This window comes from Leuresthes tenuis, unplaced genomic scaffold (genome assembly GCF_036924035.1).
Source record: "Leuresthes tenuis unplaced genomic scaffold, fLeuTen1.0.hap1 SCAF_1, whole genome shotgun sequence".
NCBI classification, from domain to species: domain Eukaryota; kingdom Metazoa; phylum Chordata; class Actinopteri; order Atheriniformes; family Atherinopsidae; genus Leuresthes; species Leuresthes tenuis.
Window position 1 is genome coordinate 6,285,311 of NW_027325355.1, and position 18,877 is coordinate 6,304,187.

An 18,877-nucleotide genomic window follows, 5' to 3' on the forward strand; every position below is an offset into this window, starting at 1 on the left:
TGCAGGACGCTCTTTACGACCCATATCACCTGCCATTCTGGTGACCCCTGTGATAGCTGGTCCCTCTACATCAGTCCTTCCCATCACCTGTGCTATCACCAGCCCTTTGCCCTGCCCTTCTGTATCAGCAGCTCCCTCTGCGATTGCAGGCCCCTCCACACAGACCACAATGGCTGCCCGTCAGGTGATCCCTAAGCCGGCCGATACGCCTGCAACAGCTCCTCCAACTGCGTCCACACCGCCTGATACACACACCACCGGCACGTTGCCCAGCACTGGCGGTCATTTAGCCTGGGCGAGAGCTACGCACTACAAGTGCAAACACCAGGGGCATCCATTAGAAGTTGGAACCAAATTGTCAAGGGTGCAAAATATTCCAGTCTGTACACTCTGTGCCCAACCAACACAGGGACACAGAAGATACAAGAGAAAGACATTCTGCCCCGTAAAGATGATGTCCTCATCAAAAGGTCTGAACAACAGAGTTTATGCTAGCTATGAAGACTTCACCTCTGCTGTAGACAAGTTGGAGGACTTAGATGTAAATATGCCTTAACAATCTGTAAATATTCTGTAATAACTCACTGTACATATAGAAATGATATGTACATAGTAATTGTAAATAGTTTTATATTTTTATAAACGTGATTTTTTCATGTTCAAAGCAACTTTACTGCTGTGTAAAATATCCTATTTGACTTACTGCTGTGTTGTCGTTCACTTCAGTTGATTGAAATTGTTTTTAAATTTTATACAAAGATTTGAATCAAGTTTTAAATTGTAGTGCTTTGATGTCAGCAGCTTAGTATAATAAAACGTTTGAACAAACTACGTGCTTTTCTAATCATTCATACACACATTCATACCCCCAATGATACACTGGGGTTCAGTGTCTTGCCCAAGGACGCTTCGACATGTAGCCCGGGGAAGCCAGAGTCGAACCACCGACCTTCCGATTGGTGGGTGACTGCTCTTCCTCCTGAGCTACAGCCTTGGCAAAGATTAGCACAAAGATTAGAACCAAACACAATTTTTTTAAAATATCTCTGTAGCAAGAACATGAGAAAACGCATGAGAAATGTTGACATCTAACCTTTAATAAAATGCAGAACAATGAAATACAAACAAGTGTAAAGCTAGACTTTACATCAAACTGAAATGATATATTGCTTCTAAAGATGTATGTTTACAAACATACCCACAGCTGGTGCACAGCTACTTTGTGAATTTTAACTTTAAACAAAACATATATGTTCAGTATAATACAATAAAACGTGTATCTACTTTCAAAAAGATTGCATTTTCAATTCAATTCAGTTTTATTCATATAGCGCCAAATTAAAACAATGTCATCTCAAGGCACTGATATTGTTCTGTATATCAACTCAGAACTGATGCCATATTTATCTTGAACGGTGGGAGATCCGTCCATAGTTCCCAACTATCCCAACAAATTATAAAGCACTTTCAATGATTCTTCAAACATGTGCTACCCACAGAACATTCAGAACAAAAGTCCTGACAAGAGAAGGTGGTAATCCAAAAAGAAGATTTTCAATCTGAACAAGGGAAATTCTTCTGATTGGTAGTTCCTGTTGCTGCTCCCAGGTGAATGTTTTCTTATCTGCCGTAAAATATATTGTTGATTTAAACCAATAATTTATCCGCAGTGTGAATACGTTGGTGAGTCTTTAGGTGAGATAATTGAGTGAAAGCTGTTCCACACTGACCACAGCTATAGGGTTTCTCTCCTGTGTGAATACGTTGATGTGTCTTAAGATGGGAAGATGTAGGGAAAGCTGCCCCACACTGACCACAGCTGTAAGGTTTCTCTCCTGTGTGAATACGTTGGTGTTTCTTAAGATTAGATGATTCAGTGAATGCTGCTCCACACTGACTACAGTTGTAAGGTTTCTCTCCTGTGTGAATACATAGGTGTCTTTTTAGACTGGATAATCGAGCAAAACCTGCTCCACACTGACCACAGCTGTAAGGTTTCTCTCCTGTGTGAATACGTTGGTGTATCTTAAGATAGGAAGATGCAGTGAATGTTGCTCCACACTGACTACAGCTGTAAGGTTTCTGTCCTGTGTGAATACGTTGGTGTATCTTAAGATAGGAAGATGTAGTGAAAGCTGCTCCACACTGACCACAGTTGTATGGTTTCTGTCCTGTGTGAATACGTTGGTGTATCTTAAGATAGGAAGATGCAGTGAATGTTGCTCCACACTGACTACAGCTGTAAGGTTTCTGTCCTGTGTGAATACGTTGGTGTATCTTAAGATAGGAAGATGTTGTGAATGCTGCTCCACACTGACTACAGCTGTATGGTTTCTCTCCCGTGTGAATACGTTGGTGTGTCTTTAGACCAGATAATTTAGTGAAAGCTGCTCCACACTGACCACAGCTGTATGGTTTCTCTCCATTGTGAATACGTTGGTGTGTCTTAAGATCGGAAGAAGTAGTGAAAGCTGCTCCACACTGACCACAGCTGTAAGGTTTCTCTCCTGTGTGAATACGTTGGTGTTTCTTAAGATTGGAAGATGTAGTGAATGCTGCGCCACACTGACCACAGTTGTAAGGTTTCTCTCCTGTGTGAATATGTTGGTGTGTCTTTAGACTGGATAATCGAGCAAAACCTGCCCCACACTGACCACAGCTATATGGTTTCTTTCCAGTGTGAAGCCTCCGATGACACCTCAGATGTGATGAGCTTTTGAAAACTTTCCCACGGTGTTTACAAGAGTGACATCTGTAGCTCTCTTGGGCTATATGTTTCTGCAATGACAGAGAGGAAGAAGGATTAGATCCTTTTGAAGTTCACACAAAAGATTTCTCTAAGCTAACCAACATATTCTAACTGGACGTGTATAGACCGAGCCACAGGTCTCAATATCTCAGATCAAACATGAATGCTGAGAGTGTGTTTATAAGTGCCCTCAGCTGTCAGCACTGTGCTCTGGTGTGTTCTACACACGTTCAGGTTTTTAAGCAGTAAACTCTTGCTTTTTGCTCTTTCACTAATTATTTTTTGTCATGATGAAATTCTGAAAAGGAACTTGTGCTACAATATTTCTAAATGATAGAATGAAGCACAGTCTTGTCCAAGTTGTTCAGTTAAACACCATGTAGAGGTTGGACTGAAAAAGGTTGATGATCACTGGTTTAAACGAATAAAAGTAACAGTGGTGGTAATACATGACATTCATTACACTATCCCTTTGTTCCAGCTTACAACCCAGAGGTCTGCAGCCATTGAGCTCAACAGCTATCAGGGAAACAGTTTTAACTCAACCTTTGTTTCTTTCTAAAACAACTCTTTACCCTGAGGTAGAGAGATCTACAAACCTGTCATCTAACCATTAAAGACCCAGAAGTATTACCACCACCAGGTTTAATTCATGTAATCCAGAGACTTTAAACACAAACAATGAATATAAGCTCCTGAACCTCTCAAATCTGAAGACTGAGAGCCAGAAAATGTCCCACCACAACAATCTGGCCACTGATTTTCTTCCAGCAGATCATTCAGCCTGCAGCATATTTTCAGTCTAAGCACATCTGTATCAGAGAGGGTAGATGAAACCAGGAAATACTTTGCTGACACTTTTTCCACATTTGAAGTAAAAGCAGAACAAGCGGACGATACACGGAGCCTCGACACTCGTCCTCGTGTCTTTAATGTCCTCCACACTGACCTGTAGCCCGGTGGAACCAGAGGATGAACCGGCTCTGTTCTTAGTGGAGGTGTTTGGATCCTGGTTCTGCTGCTCCATTCTGGTCCTGGTCCTCCGACTGATGGACTCTGTCTGAAACTGTCAGTACATACAATAAGATCCAGCTGTGGCGTGCAGCATGTTAAAGCACACCCACTTTTCTTCTTCTCTTGAAAACCTTTGTGGACAATTTTTAACCATCTAGTCACATTTAATTAAACTTATTACCGTGGTTTTAATTTAAATTCCTGTGAACTTTAAACTGGTTCTTTAAAGACCCACTGAGGTCACAGTTCAAAATATTTGGAGCTTTTTGATCAAATTCAGAAATTTTTTTATAATAAATGTATAATATAATATACTCTGTAGAATGACACCCATTGTGTGCAATAGCCCATAAATCTCATCTGAGTCAGTGTAACATGATCAACTTAAATCATTTTACCACATTAAGACAATGATACTGTTTGAGGAAAGGGTCCCAATATCATCCCAAAGCCTGAAGTTCAGATTTTCTCCGTTTCTAAATTTGTTCTCATTTCCAGAAGCTGTCATGGATCCAGAAAAGTAACAGAGTAATCTCAGATTTGTCACAGGTTAAACTCTGAAGCCTATAGTTCAGCACTCAGGGAGCTTCAGTCTGGACTGAGGCTTGAAACTGAGAAGATGTGATGTTTCAGTGGGGGAATGATCTAGTTCTGTGTGGCTAACAACACGTCAGCAGGAGCTGTCTGACTGATCTGAGACACTCTGAAGAACATGAAGTGGACCATTTTGAGGCCATCATTTAAATATAAAGGAGTGTTTTAATAACCTACAATCTCCTTTATTTTGATTCTGAAATTATCTTACCTGGTAAACTTACATGTCCAGTTGAAGAGTAAAAAGTGATCTTGTGTTGTGGTCAGATCAGAGTATCAGCTCCTAAAAGTTGCACAGATCCTCCTAATAAAGATCATTTTAGCTCCATTTTAACTCCAGATGTTGGCAGGTGGACTTTATGAGTAAAGACATGTACAACCTTTTTATCATGCGGTCAGTCCTTTTTGATATGTGGATAAAAGAAAATATTGGATATGTAAAGGAAACTGAAAACTGAAAACTGAAACTGAAAAACATGAGACACTTCTGAAGAGGACAGTCACTGTCTTTTAATGGGCTTCTGAGTGTAAATCTGAGAAATCAGACACTGATACTGAACTGTATATTTCTACTGCTCCTGTGATACTTTCCTGGATCACTGACAAATCTATATTATAATGCTATGACTCCTCTTCAAACAACATAAACTCTTAATGTAATTGAAGCATTTATATAGACCATAATTAAATCCCATTTTAAGATTTTAAACCCTAAAACACATTAAACACATCATATCACATGTTTTCACTTCACAGTTTTATCAAAAAGCCAAATGATACCCAGATAAGCCCGGAAAGAACAATTCTAAATTTTACATTGATCATCAATTTTTTAAAATTTTTTAAAACTACAGAAAAAAGTTTAGAAAACTGCAGCTTTAGTGGAAAATGTGTTTAACACACAGCTAAAAGGATAAAGCTCCATTTTATTTGTCCATCTGACCGGCTTATTGAAATCTATAGTTGAGGTTGTGTTTCTGGTTTCTGCTTTGGGTACAACGGTTAGCAGAGCATTAGCATTAGCATTAGCAGGACATGCTAACTGTGAATAGCAGCCAAGTCATTTGAACTTTTTTACTCTTTAGTACATGTTCTGACTGCCCGTGTCCAGGTGCAGGAATCAAACCAATGACACAAAGCACTTTGAAGACATTTCTGCAAATGTTTGACCGCTACATGTATTCTTTTCTGGACTCACCTGCATGCAGCTTCCTGTAGTGATGTTCTGAAATGTGCTGAGGCTTCGAAGCGTGTTTGGAGTAATGGAGGAGACGGCTTACTTCATTTAGGGGAGGAGCCGAAAATGATGACGTCCACAACCTCACCACCCGTCCCAACCACGTGACTGCTTCCGTAAATGCTTCAGATTTTGTCAGATTTATATGCCCGAGTATTAAGCAGAGAAACCCCTCAATCTCCATTTAAGATGTGTTTTTTTTATGGAGAGTTGCAGTCAGTTCACTTTTTGAGTTTTGATAGTTTGGATACTCGAGTTTGGATAGCGTTAATGTAATTTGGAGATAGTTTGGGGAGTTAAGTGAGAGAGAGATAGTTTTGAGATTAGGGAGAGTGAGGAGAGAAGGATAGGTAAGAGGATGGAGCCAGCTAGGAAGAGGAAGATTTCCCCCGTGTGAGAATATTTTGATTTGATATGTCCTGTTAAGGTAAAGCTTAATCTAACATATTTCAGATGCATTAGGTTTGCTGATCAAGAACTGTATTTTCACTGTTTCTTAATGTATTCATAGGTGAGGTGTTTACTGTGTTCCAAGGAGTTGGGGTAAAGCAGCAGGGGGTCTCTCAAACCTGGTGTAGAAGGTGTTGAGATCGTCAGCTAGTCCGGGGGAGGGGGCGACCACAGGGCTTCTACCTTTGTAGTGTCTGATGGTTCTGAGGGGACTCCACACAACTGCAGGGTCGTTGGTGCCTGAATCACTCTCCAGTCTGGCTCTATAGTCCTCTTTAGCATTTTTGATGGCCTTCTTGAGGCCCTGTCTGGCCAGTCTGAATGTGTCCATGTCACCCTCTCTGTACGCCTGCTCTTTCCGGCGCCTGAGCTCTCTGAGCTGCTTGGAGAACCAGGGCTTTTGGTTATTGTGCCTTGTGATGGTTTTGGTTGGGAGGCAGACCTGCTCACAGAAGCTGATGCAGGAACATACAGTGTCAGAAAAGCTGCCGTCGTCATCCTCAGGGCCCCTCAGTGACTCCCAGTCAGTAGACTCCATGCAGTCCTGAAGCCTGTCCCTTGCCTCTGGAGTCCACCTCCTTACTGTAGTCCTGGATGGTTTGGCCCTTCTCAGTTGCTGCCTGTATGTGGGGACCATCTGTATGATGCAGTGGTCGGAGTGTCCAAGGGCAGCGTGGGGGATGGAGCGGTATGAGGGTTTTATGGTGGAGTAGAAGTGGTCCAGTGTGTCGCTGTCCTGCATGGCGCATGTCACCAGCTGTTTGGAGCTCGTCAGTTCCTGGGAGAGGTTACATGAGTTGAAATCTCTCATCACAAGAACTATCGAGTTTGGCCGAGAGGTGGAGAAAGGAGCTGCTGAATCGTTGTTGAACGTGTTCACAGATGTACTTAGTTCACTTTTCTGATCATGTTAAGACCAGATGTGAACAGCTCCAGGGCACCGTTGGAACCACTGTGTGTCATTCATTACTGTAAAAACTGTGCATCATCCTTTCCTCTTTCTTTATTCCAAGATCTTCTTCTCCACTTCAGCTTTTGGCTAAATCTAAACACAGCTCACATGTCTTTGGACATTAATAACATAGATCACAGTGACATATGCAACACTTCAGATAAGCAGCTGCCCCAGTATAATTACAGATGGTTAAAATCATTGTTATTTTATAATATTCTTTCATGAACTGTGAGAAGCATTACACAGAGGGTTCATCTCCAAAGCAGGAGTTTTGGTCTGTCTGCAGCCTTTTTATTCTAATGTCAATGACCAGTTCAGCAGGTGTGTCCCTCAGAGGAGCTGGAGGCAGCTGTTCAGGGCTACTTTTTTAGAAGAAGGTTTACTGATTGGAAAGGGGGCTCCTCACGGTGACACTTTGTGGGTAAGAGCCTGAATAAGGGCAACTTCTTCTTCTTCTTGGTTCTTGAAGACGTTTCATCTCTCATCTGAAAGGATTATTCAGTTTTAAACTAGTTGGTGCGAGTATGGACTTCTAAGCATCAGAGTGGTCTTTTACACCAACACGTTGTGCTACATTCAGTTCTTCACTGGCGAGGTTTCAATCTGAAGTTCCCTTAGATCAAATATGTCCACAACCACACAGATGCATATTCAGCATATATGCGTATTCAGACAGAAATATTAACCACTGTAATGAGGTGTAGACTCATTTATTGACCTCCTTGCTTTGTTCACAGAAAGTTTCAAGAGTTTTTTTCTCTCTCATGATCTAACTTTTCTCCGTCTGTGATATTGGCTTTTTTAGCGTGAGGTAAAAAGGATCCACAGGAGTCTGGAGGATGGACACAAATACAGGGAAATGAGAGGTATGCCTGACTGCACTGGGATGTTGTTTCCTCACCTGTGAGTCACTTTGGATCAAAGCATCTGCTAAATGACTAAATGGAAATGACATGAATGTCCATGATGACTGTACAGAAACATTCCACAGAACTGTGTATATGAGCTATCTTTGTAGAAACTGGATGTTTCAGGCTGTTAGTCTCAGTTGTTTCCCAGATATTTGCCACATAGCTCGCTGTGAAAGCTGCCTTATACTTAACATGTAGAGATATAAAACTGTGGAGCTGATGGATGTAAAAGTGACATGAAATCACTTAAAGATGATCGTTATTTCAGTGTCAGGGGAAGGAAATCATATCACTGTAAGCACATAATGGATGTCCTTGTGTAAATGCTTTGAGAAACGTGTTGAGCATCATGCCCTCACTGTGCATGTGTTCTGTTTCTGAGCTGTAATGTGGTACAAAGACTTCACATGAATTTAGGAAGTTTTCCTGCTCCTGTCTCAGTCTCAGTGCACTCTGGATTCATCCTCTGGGAAGCAGAAACATCCACAGGAAACTGATGAATATCTGTCCAACAAAATCAGCGTCCTGATAAGCTGCTGCTAGAAGGACAAAATCCTGACCTGAGATCAGTCCAAGATCTGTCTTTTAAAATGGAATAAAGTGAAATGATGAGGTGAAATCTGCTGAAAGCTGTGAAACAACAAGTGCTGCTGGAAGTGTTGTCATGAAGAGCTCATTAAACTTTTTAAAGGAGGAATGGACTTTATTCCAGCAGCAGCTCAAAGCAGGAGATTCATATTTATCTGGACATTTGAATGAAAACATTCAGTATTAAATAAATGTCTTTAAAATGTCTTGCTTTTATTTATGGTGAATTGAAGTTTCATTTGGATCATTTTCCAGAACAAATCTTTGAAATGTTCACAGTTTTTATCTTTGAACCCTCAGAAAACTTCTCTTAATAAGAAGAAAAAGTTGAATAAAAGTTGAAATAAATAAAGACAGCAGAGAGGAAGAAACTCCCTCAGCTCAGTATGTTTGTGACTCTGTCTGAGATGGAGGTGAAATATGTGAACCTGGGCTGTGGTTTACTGCTCTCTCACAGCCGTTCTGTTTATTCACAGCTGAGAAATCATCTTTCTGAGGATGACCATAACCTTTATAAACATCACCACTATCTTTATTAATATCCAGAATCACTGTGAATGTTTCTGCTTCTTTCTTCTGGTACCAGTATATCCAGTTTTCATCACACTGGTCAGCTCCACAGCTGAAGGAGACACTTTGACCAACTCTCCTGGTCAGTGTTAACTGGTCCTGAATCAGCTGTGCTGCCATGGCAACCAGTGCTGTAGAGACACAGACAGACAGATGAAGGTCAGTGTGACAGTGTGTGTTCCAGGTGGAGTTTGCTGGCTCCTGATTGGCTGGAAACACTCACCTGAACACAGACAGCACAGAGCAGCAGCTGGGAGGAAAAGCATTTTGTGCAGTGGTGTTTCCTCTGGTGAACCTGGGGAGAAGTGGCGCTCTGATGCAGCTGAGGCCAAACAAGGACGAGCTGTGAGATCAGACCAGGGCCACGTGCTTTCTAACAGCTCCTCAGAGCTCCCATCAGCCCCTGCGGCCCACAGATAAGACCGCTGCTGCTGACTGACAGCTCAGCTGAAGCTGCTGTGTGGTTTCATGGTCTTGATTTGAATCTGACAGCAGATGAAAAAAATCGGGGTCACATGATGCAGAAAGACTAAAAAACATTCATGTTCCCACAAACACATTCAGCTCGGTGGTGAATTTAGTAACACACACTGTTATCTGTTGTTTAACAGCTGGGATGAAAATGCACAACTACAAATCCACACAGCTCCTCAACTCTGATCCAACTCTTCAATGTGTTTGACTTCATTCAATAATGGAGCTGAATTTCTGCTGACTTTCATTCTTTTCCCACTCTGTCTTCTGACATGATGGATTTAGTTTGTCATGTTGTTCTTCATCATGTTTCCATCATGCAAACAAAGTCCTGTCAGTGTTCAGCTCTCAAACAGTTCACCTTCAGTTCCACTGACACACTGATGCCTGTGAATTCATCTCAAACTGACATTTTTATCAGTGCTGCAGTCTGTCCTTCACTCACATGGGTTGTTCTGGATCACATGGCTGGAACATGAGATTTCCTCTGACCCACAAACACAACTACACTGCTGTCACTGTGCTGCTTATTGGGCTGTGAATGTTGTCAGAACAGCTTTTCAACAACAAGCTGAAGATGTGGCTGTTGTGCTGCTTTTGATTCACAGTCAGTGTAGACAATATGGAAAGTAGAGCTCAGGAGGTGCAGCTGAAGCTTTTGCTTCTTTCATCATTACTTATAGAGATGACACTGAAATGCTTTTGTATTCAGAGCTTTTATTGATTGTTTAAGGGTGACAGCTTCATGACACTTTCTCCAGTCTGACCCTCACTTGGAACACAATCAAACATACTGGGACATGTGGGAAAGGATCACAGTGTTCATACTGTACATATCTGAGAACATCCACAGGAAGACACTTTATCATTTACATGCTGATTCTGTCATTTTAACATCTTTCAAAGTCAGATTTTCACTAGAAATGATGTTATACACTGTATGTTGACACGTAGAAATAGTCCAATTCTGCTTGTAAGCAGCTCTGAATAGAAACAACCATAACTACACTGTTATTACTGTATTATGTTGATGCATGAAAACAGCTGAATGATTGTGCTGGAAACACTGAGAACAGCCTGAAGATGTGGCTGTTGTGTTACTTTTGCTTCACAGTCAGTGTAGACAACATACAAAGCAGCTTCAAAGATACTTCCAGGTGAGGCATGAAGAAAGCAGCTGTGAGCACCGTAACATACAATAAATACATTATTACTGACCTGGACACTGATACATTCAGATTCAGTTATCACATATATATAAAGGATCTGCAGGTCACTGCTTCTGTTTTCATTTACATTTCACACAGCATTCATACAATCCATGTTTCCCACCATTGCCTGGGCTCTATGAACATGTGCTGCATATTATTTACAGTTAAGATCATAAAGCTGAAAAAGAGAGCAGAACAGCACACGTGATGACTGGTGACTGAGAACAGAGCACCATCGCTGCTGACATCACAAGAAGTGATGTCAGCACTGATTATGACCTCACAGTTCTGCATGACATCACAATGGAAACATGTCATCAAAGGACATGACATCACTGTAGTTTATAAAAGCCTGAAAGACAAACCGCCTGAAAAACAACACTTACTTAAAAAGTCCTTTTTGAGTCAAACCAAAATATCCTCTCCTGCACTTCTGTGGGGTGACAGAGTAGATGAAGAGATTCTGGAGAATGAGTCTGAGGGTTTCTACATATTTCCATTTGAAAGTGGCAAAGAGGAAAGTTCTGAGGAAGCCGCCAACAGGCCAGAAGATGCAGAATCATCCCCAGGCCTCTGCAGCTCAACACAGCAAGAGGAAGTTTACAGACTCCTCTCCCTCAACTCTCTGCTGGTCGCCTCACAGCCGGTCTGCTTCTGTTGCTCTGTGACCGCCGCCTCATAGCCGGTCTGCTGCTGTTGCTCTGTGACCGCCGCCTCACAGCCGGTCTGCTTCTGTTGCTCTGTGACCGCCGCCTCACAGCCGGTCTGCTTCTGTTGCTCTGTGACCGCTGCTGTTTTTGCTGCTGCTTGGCTGGCTTGGTTCGGGATCCTTTCAGCTGTCTCTGGTCGACTCTATCGCTACTGCTGACCCTGTTGTCCACTGCTGGTGTGTGTGCTGATTCCTGGCATCACAAACAAGGAGGGAGCCAGAGCAGGTGTGTAAGGTGGAGCCGTACCAACTAGATATAGTTGGACTCCAGACTCTTATAATCTGGAAGTGTCTAGAGAGGAAGATGGGTGGCCAGGTGAGGGTATACTCACAAACCCCTGGATGAAGAGCAAGCGTGTGATTTAGTTTTCAACTGTGTCGCTGCAGGAAAGGCTCAGGCTGATCTGTGAGAGTGGTGTTTTGATTTTGGACTTCTGTGCAATTCACAGATTTGCCACATTAAACACTATGTTCAAGCATAAGGACCTTATGCTTGTGATTAAACTACCTGTAAATAGATGTAGGATTGATCGTTGAAAATATTTCGTATATATTCAATTCAATAAAACTTGAGAAATATCTATACTTTCAGATTTGAAACTTCCCCATAAGTTAAAGACAAACCCTAGGTAAAGGGTTAAAAACTAAGCTCATTAAGTGTACAAAAATACTGAGTGCATTAAAATTTGTGTTTGAAATGGTTTAAAACAAACAAAAAGAAAACAAGAAACCCCTATAAATATGCTTTTTGTTACATGTTATGGTATCAGAAAATGGGATTTCAGTGCACATTTCATTGTACTGTTGTTGTTTTTGGTAGTAGCGCGATACTCTTTCATGTCAATAGGGGGCGCCTTACGCCTGAGAAACCCAAAACCCTTACGCAGATTCTGCAGAATAAATCCTGCAGTCCTGCTTTCTAAAGGACGATATCACTCTGCCTTTTTGTACTCACATACAGGTGGGGTTAACTTATCCAAATGTACATGTCTGTGTTTTAAAACAAGTTTCAAGAGTATCGATGTTATGAGTGGAAAGTATAGAGAGTTACAACTGAGTAATTTTGAGTTTTAACTGTTTTAATGTCATGCGTTGAGGTGACGGTTGCTAACTGCTAACGTAGCTAACAGGGTACAATGTAAAATGTAAGCAAGAAAGGGGTTTGTTTTGTGTTGTTTGTTTTGTTGTGGTGACGGACAGAAGCGTCACATTTATGCATGGTTTGTAATAATTACTAATGTGCATTGTTGGGTTTATGAGAATAAATCCTGCAGTCCTGCTGTATAAAGGCCGATATCACTCTGCCTTTTTGTACTCGCATACAGCCTACAGACGTGGTGGCAAAGGCCTTCGAGACCCTCCCTGACACCCCTAGGTCAGGAGGGTAATACTGTCATTTTCAACATCTACATGAATATTAAAGTCACCCACTACAATGACTTTATCTGTACTCAGCACTAACTGTGATAAAAACTCTGACAATTCAGACAGAAACTCAGAATAAGGGCCAGGTGGACGATACACAACAACAAACACAAGAGGTTTTTGTGATTTCCACTTTGGGTGGGAAAAACTGAGAATCAGAGATTCAAAAGAGCTAAAACTAATCTTGGGTCTAGGACTGATTAGTAACCCTGATCTGAAGATAGCTGCCACTCCTCCTCCTCTGCCTGTGGTTCGAGGAACATGAACATTTAAATAGTCAGAGGGAGTTGATTCATTAATGCTAACATGATCCTCCTGCTGCAGCCAGGTTTCTGTAAGACAAAATATATCAATATGATGATCACAAATCAAATCATTCACTAACAGAGACTTCAAAAGGAGAGATCTAATATTCAGCAAACCACATTTAATAGTTTGATGGTTTTGTTCAGTTAAAGTTTTTGTTTTAAAATGCAGAGAAGTGTGTAAGACTACAACTCTGCATCCTGGTCTCAACCCTGGGATGTCATGTTTTTGGATGACTAATAAATTCGTCCATATTGCTAGAAATGAGAGCCGCTCCTTCCAAAGTGGGATGGATGCCGTCTCTCCTCATCAGACCAGGTTTTCTCCAGAAAGATTTTCTCCAGATTGAATGAGGACAGACAGATGTCATCACTGGTCAGATTTACCACTACAACCACTTCTAGTGTGGTTGTAGTGGTTTCTTTTGTTTGTAGTGTTGCATCCCAGGTTAAGGAGGGACATACGCGCCCAGTAGTATGCTTCCCACTGAGGCGCCAGCCCACTGATTTTAGTTTTCTGTTATTTGGATTTTAGCATTGTTATAGTCGACCTTTTAGCTTCTTTTTGTGAATAACAATAGGCTAGTTCAGGGACATGAGTTACCATGGTTACTCAGTGGGCATTCAAATAAGCCATAGACAGGAGTCAACTTCCAGCAGGATCATGACTTACTTTCCACTGTCAGCATTTGGTGGGACGTTCAGTTGCAGATAAACAGTGTGGACAGAGATCACAAGATGAAAATGTTTATTTTCCCTTCTTTGTTGTTTAGTGATGTGTTTTATTGCTGCATTAGTAGCAGCACAATCCTCTGACATCTCTGCAGCCTGCAACATTACAATGTCAATGTCAACCATGAGAAGGATAAACACCCCATCACCTTTTTACTGGTGTTCCCTACCACTAGGACCCTTCTGTTCTGTTTGAAGGTGGCTAAAGTAGAATCACCACGGTAACAGGACTACTTTTCACTGGCTCCTTCATTAACTGAGCTGTGGAGTGTAGTGGTAAGATTTCCACCTTTCATGTGCCTGTCTAGGGTTCAAATCCCCTGCATGAAAGGTACTACCTCTAGTAGGGGTCCTCAGTCAAGACCCCCTTACCCTGACTGCCTAGCAATGTAAATCGATTTGGATAAAAGCATATGCTAAATGCATAAGCAAACAAACATAAACCTTCCACACACTGTTTGCTCTTCTTCTCCTACCTCTTCTAAACATGCCACCTAGCGGTGGACACAGCACCTTCTCTTTGCTGACCACTCACGACTTTGCAGATAATAACCAATTGCACCTTTCGTTCTCACCAGATGACCACATGGTTTCAGCACGACTTTCAGCCAGCCTCTTAAAGATGTCCACATAGGTGAAGGAGCAACACTTTCTACTAAACCTCTCCTAGACTCATCTATTGATCATCCCAACCAAACAGTCTGTTTAAAAATCAACATAAAAATAGCTCTGTCAACTTTATCCTGGTTCCTAATTGGAAACACTGTCAATACCTAACCCTGGGACAGACCATGGTTATAATCTCTCACCTCAACTACATCAATGATCTTCAACCTCCTACAGATTCTCCATAATGTCATGACATTGGATATTCCATATACCTAAAAAGATGAGATGTGTCCCCACTACTCATTGATCCATGGCTGCCTGAATGATGTTTAAGTCACTAATGCTGCCTATAGAGAGATTTCTGGGTCTGAACAGCTGTTTAGAAACCGTCATACAAGCCTAAACTCCGTGGATCACTACATTCCTCTCAGAGAACAAAGATGAGATTAATCCCACAAATTCCAGGGCATAGAAAAACAAATGTCTACTACACTTACTTTTCACTTGTGCCCATTTACTTGCACTGTCTCATCTACATAGATATCACAGGTAAGGCGTGATATCTATATCTAAACATGAAAACTGTGGTGTGGTGTTTAGCACCGTCGCCTCACAGCAAGAGGGTTCCAGGTTCAATCCCCACCTGGGGCCTTTCTGTGTGGAGTTTGCATGTTCTCTCCGTGTTTGCGTGGGTTCTCTCCAGATTCTCTGGCTTCCTCCCACCGTCCAAAAACATGCATGTTAGGTTAATCGGTGACTCTAAATTGTCGTTAGGAGTGAGTGTGCATGGTTGTTTGTCTCTATGTGTGGTCCTGTGATGGACTGGCGACCTGTCCAGGGTGTACCCCGCTGCTGGGATAGGCTCCAGCCCACCCGCTACCGTATTGACGGTATAGAAAATGGATGGATGGATAATTTCTTCACTCTGGGTGGAGGAATTGACTAATCAGCTAAAGGGAATATTTCAGATATGTGTTTTAAACACGAGAAGAGAGCTACAATAGTAGTGGAGAGGTCAGTTTTTATGATGCTGGGAGGTAAATACTGATATTTGACTGTGAGCTGTCATCATCAGCAATCAGTAATAACTATATTACTGGGTTTTAATTTCACCTGAGTCATGTATCAAAGCCCAGTACAACATCTGACTCAGGATCTCATATCAGGACTCGAGTTTTAGAGTTTCATTCTCTTCAGAGCACGGTGATCAACCGAGTGTGACTGAGCATATTACATTCAGAGTTCCTATGTAAGAAGAGAAAACAGCATTAAATGTTAAAATTAGAATTAATCAAAGTGTCACTTACTCAGCTTCTTCCCTCTGCAGCTCTCTGCTGTCTGGACCAGGTCTATGTAGATGAAGAGGAAATCCTCTGCTTCTTCTCCGACATCAGTCCTCTGTGTCTGCAGGCTGCCGTCACTCTGAAACTCTGCAAACCATAAAAGAGTCTTAAAGTGATCAGAGGTCAGCTGCTGCAGCCTTATATGACTTCATTATAATCAATTATTAACGTGCAGCAGCTTTCTGGGTACACTCTGAGTGAACCTGAATCTGTACCTTTTATTTGAATGAAGTGTTTAGGAATCAGTTTGTCTTCTTTCTGGCCTTCTATATCAGATCTGATGTCTTGGCCAAGGCTGCTTCAACAAGTGAACCGGGGGAAGCCTGGTCGAACCATGACCTTCCGAATGGTGGACGACTGCTCTACATCCGCCCCAAGGGAGTGTTTTTTAAATTCCTTGAATACTTTAGTAAAGTTCTTACAATTGTAATAAGATCGGCTGGAAACTCTAAGAGCTTGAATTAGAGTGTCATGATCTCCGAACAATTTAAGTTTTGAAATCCGTTGTCTCGTCACTTCCTGTTTTATTTTGAAATGTTAACTTCTCCTCTCGTTTCAGATAACTTGCTCTTCCTCCCGTGTCCAGTGTCTGATTGTCTTCCCCGATTCCCAAGTGTTTCCACCTGTTCCCCTTGGTTCCTCATGTGTTTAAATAGTCTTCATCTTCCCTTGTCAGGGGCCAGTGTGTTGTACCTTCAGTCGTCATCCTAGCCGCCGAACCTCTAGCCTTTGAATCCTGTGTCCTCAGTATTTGATCCCCATTGTACTCAGTATCTTTGATCTCTGTTTGATCACTGAAGTCGAGCGTACCTCCAGAGTTTTGTTTTGGTTAAAGTTTGATTAGAATTCCAGTTTAGCTTTTGATAACTTTTGTAGCCCGATTTGGTTTCCTCCATTTAGGAGTGACTTTGATTTGTAAGTTTATTAGCACCTCCGTTATAGGAGTGGTTGCATGACCTCGTTCCTTTTTGAATTTTCTAGATCCTCCATTAGACGGAGAGCTTTTCTTTGTGAGAGAGCAGCTAAATTTAAATAATAATCTTTTATAGTTTTTTGTTTTCCTCCTGGAGTGGAGTGAATGTTTTATTTGATTAAGTTTTATACTGGCATTTATCTCTGCCTTAGTTATTGAGACCAGTGTCATAGATTTTTCATAACTCTTGTTTCTCTGTTGGGAACACCTGTTAAGAAGTTTATAAATAAACTTTCTTATTCTGAAAAGATCCTGCATGTGTGTCCTGTGTCCTGCCGGTTTCTGACATAAAGAAACTGGACATTTTTTACAGAAAGATGACAAAGTCATTGAAAAGTTGATCCTTTATTTAGATGATTGCATTTATCCTTCACTTTCACAAATTCTGTATTACAGGTTCTTAAAGCCTAAATTATCCTCCAATTCTGGAACAATCCAACTACTGTACAACTCTCCAGAGTCTCCAGTACAACATAAAAGAATAGTAAAATGGATAATATCAAAGCTAATATCAAATTTACTTCTTAATTTATTTCACTTTATTTATCATAATTTCCAACATCCTGGAAGAATGGCAGCTTCCATCTTTAAAGGACTGCAAGAGGAAGAAGTTTCCAAGGAATCATTTAGAAGAGTTACAAACAGAAACTGATTGAATCTATGAATCTGAAAAGGTGTTTCTGAGTGAAAGAGACAGACATGTACAGACTGAACTATCTGTTCAACAGTGATTCTCTGACAGGAGGAAACTCTTTATACTCAACACAGAGACACTGAGGAAACAGACTTGTACCAGACAACAAATCCAGGATGCAGAGGTTCTTCAGTGAATGTGGTGTTGAAGGTGTGGAGGTGGATCAGTGTGTCAGAGGAGACTCTGTAGAAGGACAGAGTGCCAGCAGGACGGTCCACATACACTGCTGCTCTGTGAGAGACAGAGGAGGAGGAGGAGGGGGAGGAAGAGGAGGAGGAGGAGGAGGAGGAGATGGGTGTTTCTCTCTTATTGTGACAGACAGAGTAACCTCCATCAGAGCAGCTCAGACTCCAGGACTGATCATTCCATCCAAACACACAGTCATCACTTTCTCTTCTCCTTCTGATTCCTCTGTAACTCACTGATATATAAGCTTCTCCTCTCCACTCAACCTCCCAGTAACAGCGATCAGTCAGAACATTTCTACACAGCAGCTGAGGCCACCAGTCAAATCTGTCTGGATGATCAGGATATGACTGAACCTCCTCCACATGTGTCACCTTCCTGCTGTTGTCAGACAGTTTCAGGTTTCTGTTCACTGTGTTTGTGTCGATTGTGAGTTGACAGGAATCTGATGGAGAGAACAAACACAATCCAGCTGCAGTTATTGATCTATCATCTGTTCACTTTGATCAATGAGTGATGTGACAGTGTGAAGATGGTTGGATGTCATGAATCAGATGAAGAACACACTTACACTTCCTCAGACCTGGTGTCAACCATCGTTCTCCACTAGGCTCCACCCTGAAAGGAGGAGGGGGTCAGAGCAGCACAGTCTCTTTCAGCATGCAAACATGGACATTATATGGCTCTCACACACACATTGTTCTGCACTGAGAAAGGACCAGGAAAACATCTGGATACATCCACTGGAATGGAGCACAGTTGAAAATTTTAATAAATTTTCATTTAATCTTGACTGACTGTAACAAAGTGTGTGAGATCTCATCTACTCACCACTTTTCCCTGACACATCTTATCCATTAACATTTCTTTTACATGTGCTCATGTTGTTTTAGTTTAGCACTGCCACCGTAACGTTGCTGCATTTACTATCCCAGGTTTGCTTGTGTTGGCATTTTATTACAGTCTTTATCTTAGCATTTAAGTGGGATTGAACAAACACAAAGTCATTAATTAATGATGTCTCTGATGTCTCTCAACAGATCCAAATTTTTGAATTAGTCATCAATGCACACAAATGTCACATCGCCAAGACTGAGGTGTACCTTGGTTATGTAATTGGACACATCCACCCTCAAGTAAGTAGTATA

The 18,877-nt window shown here is 41.6% G+C and overlaps 2 protein-coding genes across 2 annotated transcripts in view; both read right to left on the reverse strand.

Moving 5' to 3' along the window:
- Positions 1-1,647: 1,647 nt before the first annotated feature.
- Positions 1,648-11,662, reverse strand: LOC140294738 (uncharacterized). The gene is made up of 4 exons (XM_072379610.1): positions 11,623-11,662; positions 11,358-11,541; positions 11,038-11,041; positions 1,648-2,778 (listed from the first exon to the last, which is right to left on the reverse strand). The coding sequence occupies exons 1-4, from the start codon at positions 11,660-11,662 to the stop codon at positions 1,648-1,650; spliced, it is 1,359 nt and encodes a 452-aa protein (XP_072235711.1).
- A 5,535-nt stretch (positions 11,663-17,197) lies between these two features.
- Positions 17,198-18,877, reverse strand: part of LOC140300470 (NLR family CARD domain-containing protein 3-like) — an 82,427-nt gene continuing 80,747 nt past the window's right edge. Inside the window, exons 10-11 of the mRNA XM_072379766.1 lie at positions 18,301-18,347; positions 17,198-18,174 (exon numbers count right to left, since the gene is read on the reverse strand). Coding sequence (XP_072235867.1) covers positions 17,609-18,174; positions 18,301-18,347 — 613 coding nt within the window. The 3' untranslated portion in view covers positions 17,198-17,608. The remainder of the gene's footprint in view (positions 18,175-18,300; positions 18,348-18,877) is intronic.